This window comes from Dipodomys spectabilis, unplaced genomic scaffold, assembly GCF_019054845.1.
Source record: "Dipodomys spectabilis isolate Male_0828 unplaced genomic scaffold, ASM1905484v1 ptg000297l, whole genome shotgun sequence".
Taxonomy (NCBI): Eukaryota; Metazoa; Chordata; class Mammalia; order Rodentia; family Heteromyidae; genus Dipodomys; species Dipodomys spectabilis.
In genome coordinates, this window is record NW_024870974.1 from 3,190,521 (window position 1) to 3,212,792 (window position 22,272).

The following is a 22,272-nucleotide window of genomic DNA, read 5'->3' on the forward strand; positions in this document are numbered from 1 at the left end:
TTCGAAGCCAGCCCTGGTAGAAAACTCTGTATGACTTTTTTTTTTTTTGTTGGTTGTGGGACTTGAACTCTGGGCTTGGGCGCTGTCCCTATGCTCTTCAGCTCAAGGCAAGCGCTCTACCGCTTAAGCCAATGTACCACTTCTGCTTTTCTAGTGGTTTTTATTGGAGATAAGAGTCTCACAGACTTTACTGCCCAGGCTGGCTTTGAACCTGGATCCTCAGAACTCAGCTTCCTGAGTAGTTAGGATTACAGGCATGAGCCACAGGCAACCAGCTCCAGAGACTCATATCTCCAATAAACTACTCAGATAAAGCTGGAAGTAGCTCTGTGGCTCAAGTGGTTTCTGGCCAGCCTTGAGCACAAAGAGGCTCAGGGGGAGCGCCCAGGCCCTGAGTTCAAGCCTCAGGACCAGCAAAATAAATAAGTAAATAAATAAACTTAAAAAAACAACAAAAATTTAGGGTATTTTTCTTCCTGTTTCGAAGACTTCTATGGATACTCACATATATTTATTCAGCTTGCCTCTTCAGGTATAGTTATTTATGTCCTGTTTTCACAAGAATTCAAGTTTTCTGCAGTATAGCTATGTGTCTCACTCATATGAGATACACAGTGTGCTTTTGGTAATTAGTTGTAACGCTCCTTAGGCAAGTAGCACCTTGTACTTTTGTAATTCTGTAAAAAGTTGTCTTCAAGGAGAACTTGATACATTGCCATGCAAGGATCACTATACAGTGTTGGGTCTTTTTGTTTGTTTGTTTGTTTTGTTTGTAACTGGGATTATTGATGTTTTCTCTGAACAAGTTTGTTCCTGCTTCTGATTTTCTGTGTCTCGTTCTAAGTGACGCTGTCACTGGGTGCATAAGCCTTTTAAAATTAGAAATGTGTCCACAGAAGAGGAAGATGAGTGGAAGGGAGGCCATTGCTAAGCAATCTAAGCTGTGTGTGTTTGTTCCTCCATGCCTGCAGGGGGTGTCATTAACTTGTCGGTGCCTATAGTGCTGACTGCCACTCAAGAGGACAAGGAGAGACTGGATGGCTGCACAGCATTTGCTCTGATGTACGAGGGCCGCCGAGTGGCTATTCTTCGCAACCCAGAGTTTTTTGAGCACAGGAAAGAGGAGCGTTGTGCCAGACAGTGGGGAACAACATGTAAAAACCACCCCTACATTAAGGTCCTACATACATCTTGCTGCATTTTTATCTTGACTTGCTGTGACTTCAGTACTGTAATGTGGGCATTGTTTTGTTTTGTTCGTTAGCCGTTCCATTGGCTTATTAATACTTTGCAGAACTTTGAGTGGATTTTAGATTAGTGTAATAAGCTGACTTGTAATTTTGGCTCAATTAAATATTCAGCAATTTTTTTTTTAGTTCTTTTGTAGTTGAGTGCTGGGGCTTAAACCTGGGGTTTTACTGGGCTGGGGATGTGGCTTAGTGGTAGAGTGCTTGCCTAGCATGCATGAAGCCCTGGATTCGAGTTCTCAGTACCACATAAACAGAAAAAGTGGCTCTGTGGCTCACGTGGTAAAGTATTAGCCCAGGTCCTGAGTTCAAGCCCCAGAACTGACCAAAAAAAACCCAACAACACAAACAAAAAATACTCTCTAGGGCATATGTGGAGTCTGCTCTGCCATTTAGCTACACTCCCCACCCCTTGCTTAGAACACATTTCAAAAAATATCTGCTGTATGCCCAGCACTAAAGTGGGTGCTGGAACTTGGAAACTAGGGCTGGGGTGTACTGTTTATGCACTTAGAGTTTAGTGGTGGGGCATAAATGGATCGTGAACTTAGAAGGAGGATGTGGGACCAGGCTGCACCACACCAGCGTGGCTTAATCATTTCTGATGTTTTTATGTTGTTGTTTTTTTCCCCCATGGTAGGAAAGTAGAGAAATACAATTAGTCTCCCAAAAGTGCTTTGTTTACTTTAAGTATTGTGTGTGGCATATTAGCTTTGAAGTCAAAGTTCTGGGATTTGTTTGGTATTTTAAAGTAGACTTGGAGCATTAAAAGAATCGAGGTGCATTGTGGGTAGGGGAAGAGGATGACCTGGTCTTGTAGGGTCCCAACTCCTCCTTTCAGATTCAGAGAAAGAAGGTAAGGAAAGCTGGATACAGTTTGATGAATTTGATGAATTTGTCAATGAATTTGAAAAGTTCATATGAATTTGAATTTGTCAGTGATCATTAATGCTTTAGCAGTTTAGGAACACAGAGGTATGAATAATCCAGGGCTACAAACTTCTGCTAGTCAACTTTGAACAGGGAGATGGCTTTGACTTTCTTATGTAAATTTTAAAAAAAGAAATGACAAAGTGCCTTCTAATAGTATAGCATCTCTAATCCTAATATAGTTGATAATCACAACGCGTTTACTGTTGCCTTGAAGATGGAGAGTAGTTTACAGCTGTATGTAGTTTATGAGAGGATTCTCATTACTGTTTAAATGTTGATTTCTATTTAAATAGATGATTTTCTATGTCTTCCTATTAGATGGTTATGGAGCAGGGAGACTGGCTGATCGGAGGAGATCTTCAAGTCCTGGACCGAATTTACTGGCATGATGGTCTTGATCAGTATCGCCTCACTCCTTCTGAGCTCAAGCAGAAATTTAAAGATATGAACGCTGGTAAGATGTAATGCCAGGAAGACCTAATGAGACTGCTAGGAAAGAAAGTTTCAGAAGTGTTTTTCTAATGTGTAATGTGGAAATAAGTAAAGGTACATGTCATAATGGAATATGTGAGGAAAAGTAGGGAGTCAAAACCAACCAGTGTAGTTTTGCTGTATTTGTCTAACTTTATCTAACATCGTGCAAATAACAAATGGACGATTTATTTATTGTAAAACCCCTGTGTTAAAGCTGAATGGATTGTAGAACAGCATTTATTTGGATAGTTCAACAGAACTTTTATTACATTTACTCCATTTAAACAGTGTTTGCTATGTGTCTCTGTATGCCAGCATGCCAGGTGCTGAGGCTCCATAAACCAATATAAGAGGAGCCTAGGATATACAAGAGAGAGACATTAAATAGTAACAGAAAAAAGTTGTAGTCATTACTTTTGCATCATTTCTAGGTTTGGATGAAATGGAGCAATATGACAAGAAGGGACATTTTAGATGCTGTTGTCTTCTACATTTTGATATGTTCCAAGGAAGACTTTTTTCTTTTTCTTTCTTTTTTTTTTGACAGTCTCACTATGTAGAAGAATGGCATAAACTCTCTAGTTTATGCCCAATACAGCCTTCCAAGTGGTAGGAGGGTAGGTGTGTACTACCATGCTTGTTCAGTACAGGACTTTTAGCTCAGAATTCTGCCATTGGTTGTGTGTGTGTGTCTATGTCTTTGTGTCTGTATGTGTGTGTGTATGCTGGTTATGGGGCTTGAACTCAGGGCCTCAGATGAGTCACTCACAGTGGTACTCTATAGTTCCCGCCCAGTCTGCTTTATTTATTCACATTCCTGCTTGCTTACGTGAGATTGGAGGGCAGGACCCCTCGGACTTGATTCTTCTTTTTCTCTGAAGTTGAAGCAAATATTGACTTAATATCCAGGAACTTCTCTGAGTGCTGCACTTGATAGTAACCTGTGGATAGTTTATTCTCTCCTTTCTGGCCTTCATAATTTGGGCTGAGTTGATAAATGAATAATAATTGATATGTCAGTAATGGCACCAGTTCTCATTAGTATATAACTTAGGGTTCATATAGAAGTCACTTCTGGACATTGAGGAGTGAGGGAAAGGGCTGCTAACAAAAAATTTCCATCCTGAAAAGACACTGGCTAATAGTGAAAATGACAGCATTAATTCAAACCTATCTTTTCCCATTTCATCTCTTTCTCATTAGAATGCTGTCATGTGAGGATAGAACTTTGAGAGTTCCTCTAGCTGGTGTGTGTGTGTGTGTGTGTGTGTCTGCTCCAGGCTAGCACTCTACCACTTGAGCCACAGCTCCATTTCCAGCTTTTTTGGTGGTTAATTGGAGTTAAGAATTTCATGGGCTTTCCTGAGCTGATTCTTAGATCTCAGCCTCCTGAGTATCTGGGATTGCAGTGCGAGCCACTGGCGCCTGGCCCTGTAGCTGTTTTCTGTTTATGAGAATATCAACTATGTGCACTCTTGTCCTTAACACTGTTTTAAGTTTTTGAACTGAAACCTGTCATCTATCTCCAGATTTCTTATTCAAAGAGATAATACGTTGAATTGTAACAGGTTTCTAGTGGACCTTCTATTATTTGCAGTCGACAAGAAGGTTTATTACAATTAACTACACTTTTTTTCTGGTGAACACAGCCACATGTAATGGAGGACTAGCTGAGACTACCTTAGTTTATTTATTTATTGCCAAAATTTGAATTCATATCTAGAGCTGATTGATAGTTAACAAATTAATGATTGGGGCTGGGAAGGTGGCTCAGCGGTAGAGTGCATGTCTTGCAAGCATGAGGCCCTGGGTTCGATTCCTAAGCACCACATAAACAGAAAAAGCCTGAAGTGGCGCTGTGGCTCCAGTGGTAGAGCGTTAGCGTTGAGCTGAAGAGCTGAGGGACAGTGCCTAGACCCAGAGTTCAGGCCCCATGACCGGCCAAAAAAAAAAAAACAAATTAATGATTGGCACTGTAAAGAGTTCTTATCATGGAATTATTATTGGTAATTAGACATTCTTAATATTACATCTATTTTTGCACACTTCTTTGGGAGTCAGGCAGTTTGAATTATTTGGAGAGTTTTGCACAATGAGTGATTGCATCTTTGGTTTAAGTAGCTGAGAGCCAGTTATTAGTCTGACATCAAACATCAAAGATTTGTAGTGCTGTTTTGTTTACTTTTCCACTTTAGACTAAGGCAAATAAGCAACAGACCAAGGAGCTTACTTTGTAGTTCTTGTTCATTCTTTTAGGAATCTAGTAACTCGTGCTACTGGGATCTAGGGAAAAAAGCGAGACTACTTTTTAGCTTCATTTCTTACCTTTTCCTCCCTCTTCTCTCATCCTGGAAATATTTTGATTTATGCTCTGTGGCTTTTGTCTTTTGTACAACATTTATGTAGTCAGTTTGGCTGTTTCTAGGCCATTCCATCGCTGGCAGGATGGGGAGGTCTGTAGTAAATATCCCCACCATTGATTGCAAGGCGATATACTTCCAGATGGCCCATTCTTTGAATCCTGATGATTGACCGATATCCTGGGGAGGAAGGATGAATTTTACTTAAGCCAAGTAAGGGGCCTGTTAGCATTTATTATACACAGAGTGTTGGTGTCCTGTTGATTGCAAAAGGAAGAGCTTACATAATTTCTTTCAGACTAGCACACGGCGTGCAGGGTTGAACAATTTTGACAAAGCTTTGTGGAGTTGCTGAATTGCAAGCTGTATTTTAAGTGAATGATTGGAGATGTTGGAAGGATATTTAAGGGTGTTTTCTAAAAGTCTGTGGGCTTTCTTGACTGTAAAGACCAGTGAGCTACAGAGACTAGTCCTGAAATTGATGGTAAGAGGCTTATGTGGTGGCACATCATAGCAGCTATATATGTAAATATATTTCCATTATTTTTTTTGTCTCTGTACTTTACCAACTTACTTTCTGCTCTTTCCCATGTCAATTCTGTACAGTCCTGTTAGGCTAATTTCCATAAGCCACTAATGATCATTTCACTTTTCACTTAAAAAACTTATGTGATAAGCAGTCCTTCCTAACTGGGTGTTCAGAATTCATCATGATAATCTTGAGCCTGGTTTTACATTTGGCTCCCTGCCCTGTATCTCTGACAAAGAGGGTGCTTCTCAGACATATCCCTGCTTTCCTACCTCCACATTTTATCTATATCTGTCTAAAAAAGCATTGCACTACTATTACATCACCTGTATCTCAAGGCAGAATAAATTTAAATGTTTGTATACTTATACTAAGACTTTGCTGTGCTTGGTACATAATGTCATAACAGCATTTCCTAGGTGAAAAAGAAGTTCTGCTTGTAAATAATGTTGCTTAAGGAACCAGGCACCAGTGCCTAACATGAGGATCTTGTAGTTCAAAGCTAGCCCGGCCAGGAACGTGTGTGAGGTTCTTATCTTCATTTAAACACCAAAAGACTGGAAGTAGCCCTGTGGCCACTTAAGTGAAAAAGCTCAGGGATAGTGCCCAGGCTTAGAGTTCAAGCCCTACAACTGACAGAAAACAAAACCAAAAAACTGAAGTGTAAAGACTTCCAATAATAAAAAGAATACAGTAAACATTAGGTAATAATAGGATTGGCAAAAAAAAAAAAATGTTGAAAGCTGTACTATAGTGTTTGCTCAGCCAGTGCTTCTGGAGAGGATTGGCATTGAAACCAACTGAAGACGATATCTCCTTTGTGGCTATTAGGGGAGGAAAGATGTTCTTCTCAGAGTCAAGCTTGGGTTAGCATGGTGGGATGGTGTGCCAGATGTTTGAAGGACAGTAAATACAAAACTTCCCTAAATGTATGGTCTCTGTTTTCTGAAATTACTCTGTACCCTGAAGAACCATGGCTTCTACCAAAAGTCTCCTGACAGCAAGCATCATGGAGGAATGAAGCCAGTGATACAAGCAGGAATTAGTTAACCACCTTAATTAATCTTTCAGTTTTTCTTGTTTGATTGATAGCAATGGTGCGCATAAGGGATATGAGTACCATTGCTAAGCAGTAATCTAAAACTAGGTATCACAAAACAAAATAAAGTTCAAGCTAACCAAAGCCAATTAAGTAGCTCAGCATAATGAGCCTACTTGGATAGTTAGCAAAATTTTGTAACTACAATTATCTCTATTGTTTTGTCTCCTTTCAATAAAGCATTATCATCTTGGGTCTTGTGGAGGAGTGGATCTGGTGGCTCTTTGAATCACAAGCCAAGAATTTATATGTGTTGTAAGCAGTTGAGCTGAGAGTTGAGTACAAGAAAGATAGTGTGGCCCTTATTCTCATTTCCCGTGGATGCACAGAATGATTGTTATAAATGTTTGGTTATTACATTGCATATCTGTAGGCATCTTTATGTACAGTAGAATATATACCATGATGTCCTATAATAATTGGAACAGTGTACAGTTCCACACATTTCTGATTCAGAGCACATGCATATATTTGCTTAATCCTAAGCATCAAGCTTTCAGAAGGCTTGTTTATCCTGTAGAAGATAGTGTCAGAAATCCTTAACTCTGGAAATTCTCTTTACAGATGCTGTCTTCGCATTTCAGTTACGCAACCCAGTACACAATGGACATGCTCTGTTAATGCAGGATACCCACAAGCAACTTTTAGAGAGAGGCTACCGTCGCCCTGTCCTCCTCCTTCATCCTCTGGGTGGCTGGACAAAGGATGATGATGTTCCTTTGATGTGGCGCATGAAGCAGCATGCTGCTGTGTTGGAGGAAGGGATCCTGAATCCTGAAACTACAGTAGTGGCCATCTTCCCATCCCCCATGATGTATGCTGGACCAACGGAGGTAGATTGCTTTTTACAATTGTCACTAAAGTAGTGCTGACCTTATTCCTGTTAACATATTAGTATCATCAGCTCATCTATTGATTTTTCTCTGATGGTCAGATCTATTCCAAATATGGGGCATATCTGAGTATTCTCTTGCTGTCAGGAATGTTCTCTAGCTGTAACCCCCAATCCTTCTTGGCAGGGGAAGGCAGAGAGAGTTTTCTGTCGCTTTTTAATGTGGTTCTTGGTCTTACCTGTAAGGATGGTAGATAGTTACCTTAGTCAGAGGCTAAGTGAGGCTAAGAAGGTATAATACAGGCCTTCTAATATCCACTAGGCATATTACAACATAGCTGCAACAAAACTGATCCTATTCCTATAACAAAGTCCTAGATCCTGGTGCAGATCTGGGCTGATTTTGCTTTTCCTGAATTTTGCAAGAGCTAAAGGGATATCAGTGAAAAGGGAAGCATGGTATCTAGGTCAGTCAGCTCTCTGTCACTATGACAAATACCTGAGAAAATCCACAAGGAAGGTTTGTTTGGCTCATTGGTTTGGACACAATTCATTATCAGTTGGCCTCATTGCTTTGAGCCTGTGGTCAGACAGCACATCATGGAAGAAGTGTGAAGTGGAATAGGACCATTCATATTATAGCTGGGAAGGGAGAGAGGTCCTGAGAGGGACCAAGGTCCTATTATCCATCTTCAAAGATATGACGCCAATGACCAGATAACTCCCATTAGGCTCCACCTCCTAAAGGTTTTACCATCTCCCAATAATGTCAAATTGGAGACCAAGCGTCTAACACATGAACCTTTGTGTGAACTTTTCATATCCAAACTATAGAATTTTTCCATTGGTCCATAGAAGCTTGTGTCCATCTTCCAATGCAAAATGCATTCAGTGTCTCAGAAAAGTTTTCAGAAAATGTTCTTCATCTGTTCTTTGATGAACATAAATGAGTCAGGAAGTAAATTGCTTCTTGGATGGGAGTGGGGTGGTGGGAAAAGTTTGGGAATTCTATTCTTAGTCCAAATCCAAAGGAATGTTTAGAATATTTAAAAATCTGTATATATATATATATATATATATACATATATATATATATGAAGAAAGTTTAAGTTTTTAGCTTCAAGGCAGGGTAGCTTTTTTTTTTTTATTTTGGTAAATATTTGTTGAATGATTGAATGACCTCCAATGAGTGAGTGACCTCAAAAATAATGGGTGGGAAATTCACAGCCAGTTTCTTGTTGAGTTTTCAAGAATGGAATGTACATTATTATTGAATTCCTTTTCATCTCTGCTTTAAAGGGAGATGAACTCACTTAGATTTATCTGACAGGCAAGCCTGGTTTTAAAGGATCCAAGAAATTTAGTGGTGCAAACAGTATGGTATCTTCCTCTAAAAAAAAACAAACAAAACCAAAAAAGAATCCAAGGGAATTTGATTTGGGCTCAAGCCTAAAATTTTTTTTATTGCTGCTTAGTTATTGAGTTGTGTACTCTGTTACCTCTTTATCCAAGCAAAACAGACAAAACCAACAGTAATGACAAGCTAAAAGATTAAAATCTATTCAACTCTTTTTGTTTGTTCAATCTAAATAATACATTGAAATTACCATGTCAGATAAAACGCATGTTCGTCCCTTTTTGTGAGTGTTATGTGTTCCTCTAGAACCCCATATGTTGACTGGAGACTTCTTGTATCTTAAGGAAGAACTCATTGTTTTGGAAAGTAACAGTTTTTTTCCATTAGCTTTTGTACTAGTGCTGATGACAACATTGCATCATCATCTTAAGGGTGGTGTGAAGTTCTTTTGAGTGAATGGATGAATGTTTTTTAACGTAAGAATGACCTAAGTAAATTTAGAGTCAGATACAAGTATTCATGTTTATTTTAGGTGTATATTTATTTTTGACAGGGACGAAGTTTGAACTTAAGGCCGTACTACTTTAGATAGACCTGTAGCTTCTTTTTTGCTTTAGTTATTTTTCAGTAGGTTCCCATGATTTTTGCCTGTATAAAAAAAGGTGGTTCATGGAAGTGGCGCTGTGGCCCAAGTGGTAGAGCACTTGCCTTGAGTGAAGAGCTGAGGGATGGCGCCCAGGCCCAGAGTTCAAGCCCCACGACTGACAAAAAAAAAAAAAAAAAAAAAGGGGCTTAGCTACTAGCTACTCAAGAGGCTGAGATATGAGGATTGTGGTTCAAAGCTAGCCTGGGCAGGAAAGTTTTTTTTTTTTTTTTTTTTGTGAGACTCCTATCTATAATTAACCACCAGAAAACTGGAAGTGGTGCTGTCGCTCAAAGTGTAGAGTGTAGCCTTGAGCAAAAAAGCCCTCAGTTCAAGCTCCACAACCTACAAAAAAGGGAAAAAAAAGTGAGAATGGGGGATAGAAAAGTAATACAATAGTCAGTGATGGAAAAAAGATACTCTCTCTCCTTTTCTCTCTTTTTTTGTGTTGGTACTGGGTCTTGAACTCAGTACCTGCATGCTGTCCATTAGGTTTTTTTTTTTCTTTCTTTCTTTTTTATTTTTTACTCAAGGCTAGCATAGTGCTACTTGAGTCACAGCTCCATTTCCAGCTATTTCCTGGTTAATTGGAGATAAGACTCTCATGAACTTTCTCCTGAATACCTAGGATTATAAACATGATCCACTGGTGCCTGACAAAGATATTCTCTAACGAGAATATTCCAGATGGTCATATAGGCTTCTTTGGCTAAATGGAGATTTTTATGTTTTCTGACTTCAGAATCAGGTATGTTTGTAAAGGAAAACTTAAAGAGACCTAAGAAAAATATTAAGCTGGGCTCACACCTATAATCCTAGCTACTCAAGAGGCTGAGATCTGAGGATTGCAGTTTGAAGTCAGTTGGGGCAGGAAAGTCCATGAGACACTTATCTCCAGTTACCCACTTAAAAAAAACAAAACAAAACAAAAGCTGGAAGTGGAGTAATGGTTCAACGGGTAGATCATTAGCCTCGAGTAAAAAAGAAGTTTAGGGACAGCGCCCAGGCCCTTAATTCAAGCCCCACAACCAACAAGAACAACAACAAAAAACCTTTTCTTTCTACTCTCTCTGACTTATATCTGTTTTCTCACATCCAGTGCCACAGACCCAGTTCACTTGTGTAGAAGATTGTGTACCTTTGGGAAATAGACTGAGAATAAGGATTGAATTCAGGATTTCTTAGGGAAAGCTCTTGAGATCAACTGGCCTTTGGATTGCCCAGTGTTTTGCTATGGACACTAGTACTGGCATGAAGATTTCAGACTATGTCTTTTTGTGTGAACACAATCTTTTTAACCTATGTTGGCCTTGATCCTGCTGATATCTGTCTGTCTCTTGAGTAGCTAGGATTATACCTTGCCACCTGTGTCTGGCAAAGTTAAGTAGTTCAGCAAATAGATTTCCCCAGATTGTTGCTGAAGAGGGGCAGTTAGAGCTAATATAGATGGACACCCAAGGCCAAGGTTAAAAAACTCAAAGCAGCCTGACTAGAATTAGGTCCAGGACATAGTCTTTGTTCATTTAAAGCCATCAAAACACCAAGCTGGGACTGAAATGAGTCTATGCAACTCCATTGCTGGGCAGCGACCACCTTATTGCACAGTTTGTCTTCCTGCAGGGAGGTAAGCATATTCTTTCTACCAGGGCTCATCATGGCCCAGCATCTTGAAATAGCCTTATCCTTGGCAGTTAGAGAGAGGACAGAGAAGTTGGCACTCTGGGTACCTACTCAGAGTTTGCAGGTTTTCTAGGGAGAGTATACAAGCATCTCCAAGTTTCATCTTCCTGTAATCTCTGCCAGGAGTGTAAATTAGGAGCTAAGAGGTTTGACTCTTGTCAAGAAGTCCTAGGTTTGGTACCTAAGCAAAAGGCAGTTTTAACTTTCTGAACTTGTAAGGAATAAACTTTAGAAATTCTAGTAAACATCTAATGTTTTGAACTATGAAATGGATCATCAGTGTTTATAACCTGGCAGGACGTAGCTGTTAGATTGAATGCCTTCAGAGAAAACTGTCCATTTCTTTTTCTCTAGTGCCTTTCTTATGTGTTTAACTTGTTTGTTGCCTTTAAAGAGAAGAATTTTATTGTGATTAAAAAAAAAACACCCTCATTTTTTTTGTAGCTTTTCCAGTGACATCAGGAAAAAGTCTGCCAGTAATACTTATTTGCCAACTCGTAATAATAAAATAAAAACAATGACTCTTCCTTTAATCGTTATTTCTGTAGGTCATTTAGAAGACATTGGTACCAGATTTGTTTCTTTAGCACAAATGCTTTTCAGAACAATGAACGTCTGTTAAGACTATTTGGTTATCAACAGGATGTTCCTCGTTTTCCAGTCTATAAAGATTTAATTGCTTGATCCCCAAATTCCATTTTAGGAATGGGGTAGTGGGATCATATGGCAGAGAGATTACGTTTCTAATGCTTAAAATGGTTCTATGAATGTACATTTTTAAAATCTGCGAGTAATTAATTACAATATAGGAAAGTCAGTGTGTCTCATATCATTAAATACCAAATCTATTTTTTTTAAGGAGTAAATAAGGCTTTTACAGATGTATAGCAGAAAAGTACTAAAAGTAAGATATAGCTGAGGATGTACACTAATAGCTATGTCTTGGGTTTATAAAATGCTAATGAGGATTATTAGTTAACTCTAATGGGAACTTGCTGGAAGTTGATACTTTTCTGTCATGAAAATGATGCAGGGTTAAGTAACTCCTTGGTAGAAACTGACTCTGTAAGTGAGCAGGTACCTTAGAACAGGGACAAGAGAAAAATACTGCCAAATGAATGCCAGTATATTTCTTAATTAGGTCAGGTTTTATACTAGTATCTGGAACAGTTAAGTAGAGTATCCGGTACAATATAAACCTGCCCTTCCTATAAGCACTTGGCATGAGCTCCCAGTAACCTACAGAAATATTAGTTCTTGAGATCTGAGCCTAATTATTCAAGTCATCTGCTCCCAAGTTGTAGTGGTAGCTTTGCATTCTTGGAGGTCTTTGGATGATTTTGCTTTCTACTTATTTATTTTAGTTACATGTTTCTTGTGTGGAACACCCATGATCACAAAATCTCATATGAGGGCTGGGAATGTGGCTCAGTGGTAGAGTGCTTGCCTTGCATGCATGAGGCCCTGGGTTTGATTCCTCAGCACCACATAAGCAAAAAGAAAAAAGCCGGAAGTGGCATTGTGGCTCAAGGGGTAGAGCGCTAGCTTTGAGCTGAAGAGCTGAGGGACAGTGCCCAGGCCCAGAGTTCAGGCCCACGACCGGACCCCCCCCCCCCCAAAAAAAAAAAAATCTCATATGAAATCTTTGTTGTAATATGTGAAACTTGATTATGTTTGCTACCATTTATTTTGAAAATAAACAAACATGGCTGGAGAATAAATGAATACTGCTTCTTGAAAAGATCTTGCATGGTCTTTAGATACATAGAATTAGCTTATTTATGTATTTGATTCATGATGCTCTACTATCATTTGTCCATGAATTGATTGTTTTTCTAAATTTGGACTGTGCATCCATCTGTATTTAATAACAACTATGAATTGCATTGACCTGAAAAATGTTAATTCTTCACATCTACCAGGTCCCTGTAACAATTACATTTTTCCGCTGTAACTCTTTTCTCTCATCTGTCCTCAAAATTAGAGCTGACCATTGCCCATTGCTCGGTAACCCCCAGTAAGGTAACCAAGTGTTCTGGGCTCCAGTTCTTTCTCGTGGTAAAAAAGTAAAAGGGAAGCGTTCTGGGAAGTTGGCTCAGTGGTAGAGTGCTTATCTCGCATGCATGAGGCCCTGGGTTCGATTCCTCAGCACCACATAGCAGAAAAAAGCCAGAAGTGGCATTGTGGCTCAAGTGGTAGGGCGCTAGCCTTGCTGAAGAGCTGAGGGACAGCGCCCAGGCCCAGAGTTCAGGCCCACAACCGACAAAAAAACAAACAAACAAAAAACAAAACAAAACAAAAAACCCCCCAAAAAGTAAAAGATTAAATGATTTGAGCTTCCTGACATACTAGAATTAAGTCAGTAATTTCTAGTTTTCCAACCTTTTGGTGTTGGAATGGTAGATGAAAATATTTAATAAGCAAGTTAACTTCACTTAAGTTCAGAGAACTTAGACTACTTTTAATTTAACTCAGTACAGTGGCTTCTGATTTCCATGGGGTAGAGAAGATTTTTCCATTGGAAGGGAGTTGCAAAGTGATTGATAAATATTCTGACTAACCACTTGATAAAAGTTGAGTATGAAATAGCAGAGGTCTTTAGTATGTATTTTCTTTGTAGGGGTAGAGAGTGACCAAAGTTTTTATGGACAGTTGGATCTGAGGGTAGATGGAAGCAGAGGTAGCATAGAGCACTATGTAGGGAAGCAGCAACTGTTGGCATCTTGTTTTGTCCGCTTTCTTATAGAACCTGCCATAGCTCAATGAAGTACTATTAGAGCTATAGTAGAACAAAACCCAATCTAGTTACAGGACTGTGAGGGTTTTTCACTATTCAGCTGGTCAGTGGTGGAAAAGAAGCAGCACAGTGCTAGGGAGGCTTTTTAGGGCCACATCTGGAAGTGTTGCATATATCACTTTGGCTGTATTCCTTGGCTAGCTAGACTTGGACCACATGGTTGCATTTCAAGACAGGATGGAAAGGGAAATACACACCATTGTGTGCTTACAAGGAAGGATTAAAAGACCAAGGTATATAGAAACAAGTATGTGGAAAACTAAGCAAGTGCAAAAAAAAAAAAGCCAAATGCAAACAAAACATCAAGGCAATTATTAACTCTAAAGAAGCAGTTGTTCAGGAAGGGAAACATAATAAAGCTAACATTTATTGTAATAAATGTTACTTTCAAGTTAGTACATTCTATTTTTTTCCTTAAAATTCTGTGAGAGAAATACTGTAACTCCTATCTTGTAGGTGATTTTACCAAAGATACTGGTAGTACTATGTTGACTAAATGAAATGAGAAGCAAGAGCCAGATAGCACCTTTTATATCATCAAATCTAAATGCTATGAGAATAATGTCTATATTATAAATTACTAAATCTTACCAGTTGAGACAGAGCAGTGTAAGCATGCTATTTGAAAGTGTGGAGTGAATACTAGTAGAAACAACGTAAAGGAACTTAAGAAAGAACTTAAAAAGGTGAAACCCAGTTTGATCAGGTTTGGACCAAGTCACATAGGGAATATGACATTATCCTTGTACTGCTTCACTTTTTAAACTGAGTTCATTAAACTGCCAGTGCCTGAGATAAGAGAAATTATCAAGAGAGATAAAATGAAAACAAGTCAATAACAATGTTCTGGTTATGCATTTTTAGTAATCATGGTTTATTCTTTATTTTCATATAGTACAGGTAGGGTCATGTGAACCCCTAAACTTTCAATCTTATGCTGAAAGGGGAACTAAGGCCAAATTTGTATGGGTTTATCCTAAAGTTTCTTGACCACATTGCTTAGCCTTTGAGGGTTTTCCTCTTTTCAGATGAACTGCAAATAATTCTGAAGTTTCAAATTTCCCACTGTGCTGTGTTAGACGATTTTTGTTTTTAAATGATGGGTTTAAATGTGAAAGCATAGGTTCCAAAGTTAGCTTGGGATGGCTGTTTACCCATAGTCATACTCTTGAACAGTAGGGACTTAATTACATGATTTTCTCAGTAGTAGCTTATGTAAGGAAGCATGTAGCTTAGGTCATTTTCTTCTAGTAGCTTTTTAACCTGTTAAATGTATGTCCAGAAAAGCTCTAAATGTGCATATGGCTCAATGAAAATTACATTCAGCACACTTTGAGTACCAGCACCTGGATCTCAAATCTAACATTTCCTGGAACATTTCCATCATCTCCAAAGCCCCTTATAGTTGCTTCCTCCAAGGTATAAACACTGCTCTGTCTTCTAACTTCATAGAGTGGATGTTGAATATTACAAATGATGTTTCATAGTGTGTAAAATCATGCACAGACACATAAATATATTCACATATCTCTTCTAAGTACATAATATAAATACATGCACACACATTTATGTATTTTATTTCTTGGGATAATTTTGTTTCTGGTTTCTGCAGAGGATACATTTAAGTTTATTAAGCTTCCCTGTTGTTTGACAATGATTATGTGAAAAGCCCATGAACGTATCCATTTACTGCTTCACATTCTTACAGATAAAAACAAAATCATGTGGTAGAATGCTCACCTGGAGCTGAAGAGCTTACCGACAGCACCCAGGCCCAGAGTACAAGCCCCATGACTGACAAAAATAAAAATAAAAAACAAATAAAAACAAAGTCACAGGGTATTGGCTCATGCCTATCTATAATCCTTAGTTATTCAGGAAGCTGAGATCTGAGGATCACAGATCAAAGCCAGCCCAGGCAGGAAAGTCCATGAGATAGTAATCTCCAATTAAGTACCTGCAAACCAGAATTGGAGCTGTGTGTGGCTCAAGTGGTAGTGTCAACCTTGAGTGGAAAAGCTAAGGGACAATGCTGAAGACGTGGGTTCAAGCCCCAAGTACTCAGTACAAAAATGAAAAAGCATAGTCATCTAATATGCAAGCTTCCATTCCAGGTTCAGTGGCATTGCAGAGCACGGATGGTGGCAGGGGCCAACTTTTACATCGTCGGAAGAGATCCTGCCGGCATGCCTCATCCAGAAACAGGAAAGGATCTCTATGAACCAACCCACGGCGCCAAAGTGCTGACCATGGCTCCTGGCCTAATCACTCTGGAAATAGTTCCCTTTCGAGTTGCAGCTTACAACAAGAAAAAGAAGCGAATGGACTACTATGACTCTGACCAGTAAGTTCTACATTCTCTGCACAATCTCTGAGACACTTTGGGGTCTAGTATGTCCCCCAGGGCTTAGTGTATTGTCTCCTTTTTACAGCTGTTCTGATGACAGGCTTTTGGTACTCAATTCAGAGAAAAGCCGATGAAGGAACTAATTTCTCATTATTCTAGAAATTAGAAGTAGAAACGAAAATTGAATCTAGTTTCATGCTTTCTTGTTTCAGGACTTTTGTGGTTCTTAAGGGCAGTATTGATATGTCCGTGCTCACTATGTCTGATGCACAAATTAAGTACAAATGATTGGTGGCAATAGTATATATTTATCTCCTTTTCACTGACAGAACTGCACTTGATTCTGTCGAAGATAGTATCTGTAAGTAGTACCCTCTGTAAGTATAAAAAAATGAGTTGTGATGTTGTAGAATCAGAAGTAACTAGCTCTACTCGTGTACTTGCTGTGTGAGGCGATGAGTGTTTACCATCTTGTTTCTTTATCTCTGGAAGGATGGCAGTGGACCAGGCAATTTCCTTCTGGCTCAGCATCTGTAGGGTTTTGTCATTTGTTATGATTGGGTTTTTGTTGTGTTGTCCAAGCTGGGCTTAGCCTTATCATTCCCTTAGCCTGAGTCTCCTGAGGAGCAGGAGTTCATGCCACGATGTCAGGCTGTACTTCTTGCAACCTTTAGTACATCATTTATGAGTATGAGTTTACACGTAGGAGTATAAATAAATAAAACATGCTTTAATTTCCACCTTGTGAGTGTTAACTCTACTGAGGTCCTAACTGAAAACTGGCTGTGTGGCCTAGGACTGTTTAATCTGTGAGCTCTTGGTCTTTCTGCTTACATTTGAATTGGCAATTGTTCCATATAAGGAATAATGCTCACTGTGACCCAGCCTACTTATTTGGTATGGTCTATTTTGTCACAATGAAGACAGGAAAGTGAATGAAATCTTTTGAAGATTAAAACAGTATTCTTTTTCCTAAAAGGTACACTGATTTTTTTCCATTTAATTTATTAGAGATAGATATGTTATCTGGATAAAAAAATACTATTATTGCTATTGGAGCTTGGAGGGTTTGTTTTCTTTTTTGGGGGGTCCGGTCGTGGGGCCTGAACTCTGGGCCTGGGCGCTGTCCCTCAGCTCTTCAGCTCAAGACTAGCACTCTACCACTTGAGCCACAGTGCCACTTCCAGCTTTTTTTTTTTCTTTTTGCTTATGTGGTGCTGGGAAATCGAACCCAGGGCCTCATGCATTGCAAGGCAAGTGCTGTACCACTGAGCCATCTTCCCAGCCCCAGGGTTTGTTTTCTTATATAAGGCCATAATAATGTTTGAGACAAGTATGCTTTTAGCTAGTAGTAGGCTTCTTTGAGTGATGTACTGTAGCTAAAATACAAGAAGGTCTGAGGAAAGTGAAGGAACAGAAAAGAAAGTCATAAGTGGGTCAGGCAGTGTAAAAGGACTTCGATGTTCCCTAGTCTAGGTGTTGAATTTAAGATCAGAGCTATTTTAGTCTGCTTGCTGAAGATCTCACATGTAACCCAGATCCAGGATACGTGTGAGCCACACCAGAATAAAAACAACTAACCAGAACCTTTTTATCTATGTATAAAATCAGGTTTGCTAGCACCTATGAATAGTTCTAAATCATATTAGGCTTATTTAGCTTTTAAAAAATATATGGGTATATGTGTCTGTGTATGTGTGTGTGTATGTATGTGTATATATATATATATATATATATATACATATATACATATATATATATAATAGGCAGGCATTTCTGTGTATATACACTATAATTTCACCATCTGAAAAAAATACAGCTAAACAAGTAGTATACTAAGATACATTAATTGACTTTTTCCACCAAGCTTGTGAAACAAGAATTTTAAGAAAAATATTAGCAATTTTAGTAAACTTTTAACTATATTACCACAAAAAGTAATTGAAAGAAATGTACATTATGAAGGAAAGTGAAAATATTTTGGGTACAGTTTGTCCTTTTGTGATTAAACTTATACAGGCCACCAAGGAAGAGTCTAATTTTCTTAGTCTGTGGAGAGTCCTACCCAGTGGTTAACTCTTGAAAGCACTCACCTAGAGCCCCTGAGCCAGGGTAACAGTGCCTTCCCACAGAGCTATAGAACACATGGTGTCAAGGAATACTGGCATGGAAGACCTTTTGCTTCTCATCCAGCATGCCACTTATGTGTCTAGTGTGCATTTAAGAAGCTCTGAACATTATCTTATTCTGAGAATTATCATGACCCACATTAGGTCAGTTAGATAGCAGCAAGAAGGAGCAAGGAGAGAAAAGTAGAATCATCCTGCCAGAAGCTGAATGCACTTAAGCAAGTTTCCATTTTGTTGTATTATGAAAGCAAAGCCAAATGAGAAAAGAGCTGAGCATTTCTCTTGCCCTTCTTTGATTGGTACATTTTGTTACTGTGGTCCCTTTTCATGGTCAGCTGGCTTAATCACACACAGGACCCCAGAAACCCATCTGCATATAGTTGACTGATGTGCTGGTAAGCCCTTGATAACTTTGATGTTTGGTTAAATCTGTATAGTATTGCTTTAAGTCTCTCTTTTAATCATTCAAAACTAAATAATTACATCAGTTCTCATAAGATTTTCCAAAGATGAATTCTATATTAGTTGCATGAGTGGCTCATTTCCTTGGAATTTTTTTGGGTTACCAAATCTTAATAAGTTATAACGTGGGAAGCTTTAAAACTGCCACAGTTTTCTAGCTTTTTGTATTTGTGTTCAAATATAATTAAGTTGATGGGAATATGTTGGAAAGTGATTAAAATTTTGTGGAAAGGCGATAGTCTTTGATGTAGTGAGAAAACACAGTTATTAATTATGCACATATGAGGTTGTCTATGTTTGATTAATGGATGTTACTCAATTCCAGCTTTTATGTAATTAATGATTTTGTAGCTTTTGATTTTATTAAATACCAGTGTAAGACAAGGCTTAGGGGGGGAAATTTCATGAAGATTTCAGGCAAGATATTATTGATAGGAACTATGATAAAATCATCTGTTTACATTTAGGAAGTTAAAGAGATACATATTAACTATATTAAGTACTCAAAGAAATACAGTTTTAGGACTACACAAGCACATTCTTGAAGATATTACAAACTTTGAGACTCTGATTCTTTTTTCTTTTTGGTTGGTCCTGGGCCTTGAACTCTTGGCCTGGGCACTGTCCCTCAGCTCTTTAGCTCAAGACTAGCGCTCTACTGCTTTTTTTGTTTATGTGGTGCTGAGGAATCAAACCCAGGGCTTCATGCATGCAAGGCAATCACTGTACCACTGAGCCACCTTCCCAGCCCTCTTTTTTTTTTTTTTTTTAAATATGTGTGTATCCTTCAAAACTTTTTCTCCTTCTTTTGTATGCTTTTCATGGGAAAGCCTATCTATTCACAGTTTCTGTGCTTGGAACTCTTCAACTTACAGGTCAATGTTTCCCAGTTGCTAACTTCGTGTGACAAATCTGTATAAATATACCATTTTAAAACAACATGGATTTTGTTGTTCTTTAGGTCAAAAGACTTGAGTGAGCTTGCCTGTCTTCTCTGGCCAGGCTGGGCTCTTCTATGAGGGCCTATTTCTATGAAGATCCTTGTTATTTGCAGAATTTGGGAGATTCCATGTTTTAGAGTTGTACAACTGAGGTCCCAACAGTCTTAGAGACTATTGGCAGAGCTTGCTCCCTGTTCCAGGGTGGGCGGGAATCACAGTAGGCTCTTCCCCGTAGTACCCTGCATCTCAGTAGCAGAACCTCCTTTGTGTGATATTGCTCTCATGCTTCAAATTTCTCTGACTTCTCTTTTGTTTCTAGCTGAGAAAATGTTTTGCTTTTAAAGGGCTTAATTATTATGTTAGGCCTACTTAGGTCATTGTTATGATTTTTAAAAGTTCAAGTGACTAGTTGCATCTGCAGAATCCATTTTGCTTTCCAGCAATATACCATGGTGATATTGATAGGTAAAGGGCAGCGGGGCCATTTTTGAGTTCTGCTTACCATACCAGTGGGCATTTCCTGCTTGGATTTTTTTTTTTTTGTTGGTCATGGGGCTTGAACTCTGGGCCTGGGCACTGTCCCTGAGCTCTTCAGCTCAAGGCTAGTGCTCTACCACTTGAGCCACAGTGCTACTTCCGGTTTTCTGGTTGTTTATTAGAGATAAGGGTCTCATGGACTTTCTTGCCTGTGCTAGCTTTGAACCATGATCCTCAGATCTCAGCCTCTTGAGTAGCTAGCATTACAGTCATGAGCCACTGACACTGGCTGCATTATTCATTTATTTATTATTTATTGAATCTTTGCCATTGTTAGAAGTGGAACCTGTAGGGGCTGGGAAGGTGGCTCAGTGGTAGAGTGCTTGCCTTGTATGCAAAGGCCCTGGATTCGATTCCTCAACACTACATAAGCAGAAAAAGCCTGAAGTGGCACTTTGGCTCAAGTGGTAGGGTGCTAGCCTTGAGCTGAAGAGCTAAGGGACAGCGCCCAGGCCCAGAGTTCAAGCCCCACGACCGACATTTAATAAAAAATGAAAAAACAAAGAAGTGGAACCTGAAGTTAGAAACCATGAGAGGTTGTCATTGTCCTCCAAATTCTAGAGTGATGAGTACTTAACAGACTAGCTAACTCTACTGGACAAATCTAGTGTATCAGGGATGGGTTCCTGGACAAGTGAAAAAGAGAATAATGACATTATAGAGAAGAGGGTTAGTGCATAACTAAGTCCTTAAAGGGACTGGAAAGAACAACAGAATAAACAGTGGATATGAGATAGTCAAGGACCAGATAAGGCAATTATTTGAAGGTCAGAATTGGAATAGATCAACATTTTTAAAAGATGGGCTTGTCACAGTGCAGGTTGGATATAGGCAAATTCAAATTTCTGGTAAAGAGGTTAAATTTAAAGATTCACTCATCTAGCAATTAGCTAAAAAGGTTGACTATATTCAAATAGTTTCATAAAAAAAGAGTTCTGAACTTGACAAGGTGATGATGATAAAGAGTCATTATTCCAAACCCTTAAGAGCTGAACATTGAAGCAACTTTACACTGCTGGGCCTACTCATAGTATTAGATGGGACAGGAAAAAAAAAGAAAAAACAACAAAAAACACACACAAGCCTGGGCCTCATTAATGTGCAGATCCAGTGGGACTCTGGGTGTGTCTGTGGTGGTGTTTCCAGAGAGGATTAGATCAGGAAAGCTCTGATGTAATGGCTCTTTTAATCTCTTGATAGAGTCATAATAAGATGGCATTATAGGAAGGTGATGAAAGGTAGGGTGAGGGGCCTGGTTGGAGGAAGTACTCACTGGAGCCTTGACACTGTCTCCATGTTGCCTGTCCAAAGCAATGCAAGCTCATCCCCTGTACCCTTTTTTCCATGTACTACGGAAGATTCTGCAGCTGTGAGCCAAAGTAACTATCTTGTTAGTTGTTCTTTCCGATATCTTGGTCACCGTGATGAAAAAAGTTAACTAATTCGCCACTGCCACTATTTTCGTGTGGTTTGCTCTTATTTCTTTTTAAAAACTCATCTATTTAACCCAGTGGAGCACAGTTGAGTTTATAAGAGAATTTGTGTCCTACTTTATAATTTACGCCTTTAATTTTCATGAGCACGTTTTCCGTGGGATGTGAAGTTCTTTGTGAGGGGGTCCACTGGCTCCAGAGCAGGGTCTGGTATGACACCGTTGGAGGTCGTTGCTGTCACGTGCAGGACAGTGTTGAATGATGAACCTTGCGAAGGCTTCACCCACGCTACAAAAATGGCTTCCTTATGGTACACTCAGGTCCTCAGGCATCACTGAGTGTGGGTAGTATTTGCTTAGCTAGTCTCCCTTTCCCCTGAAAACATGGAGTGGAGTTCCCTTTGTCCATGCCAGCAGATGCCGCTCTGTTGAGATCTGACTGTGATCTCCCTCAGGTGTGAAGTATAGTATGC

At 39.1% G+C, this 22,272-nt stretch overlaps 1 protein-coding gene across 1 annotated transcript in view; it reads left to right on the forward strand.

The window, feature by feature from the left end:
* The window catches only part of Papss1 (3'-phosphoadenosine 5'-phosphosulfate synthase 1), a 65,700-nt gene that overhangs the window by 38,085 nt on the left and 5,343 nt on the right, over window positions 1–22,272 (forward strand). Inside the window, exons 8-11 of the mRNA XM_042701729.1 lie at window positions 972–1,177; window positions 2,499–2,634; window positions 7,207–7,475; window positions 16,066–16,295. Of these exons, the coding sequence (XP_042557663.1) occupies window positions 972–1,177; window positions 2,499–2,634; window positions 7,207–7,475; window positions 16,066–16,295 (841 nt within the window). The remainder of the gene's footprint in view (window positions 1–971; window positions 1,178–2,498; window positions 2,635–7,206; window positions 7,476–16,065; window positions 16,296–22,272) is intronic.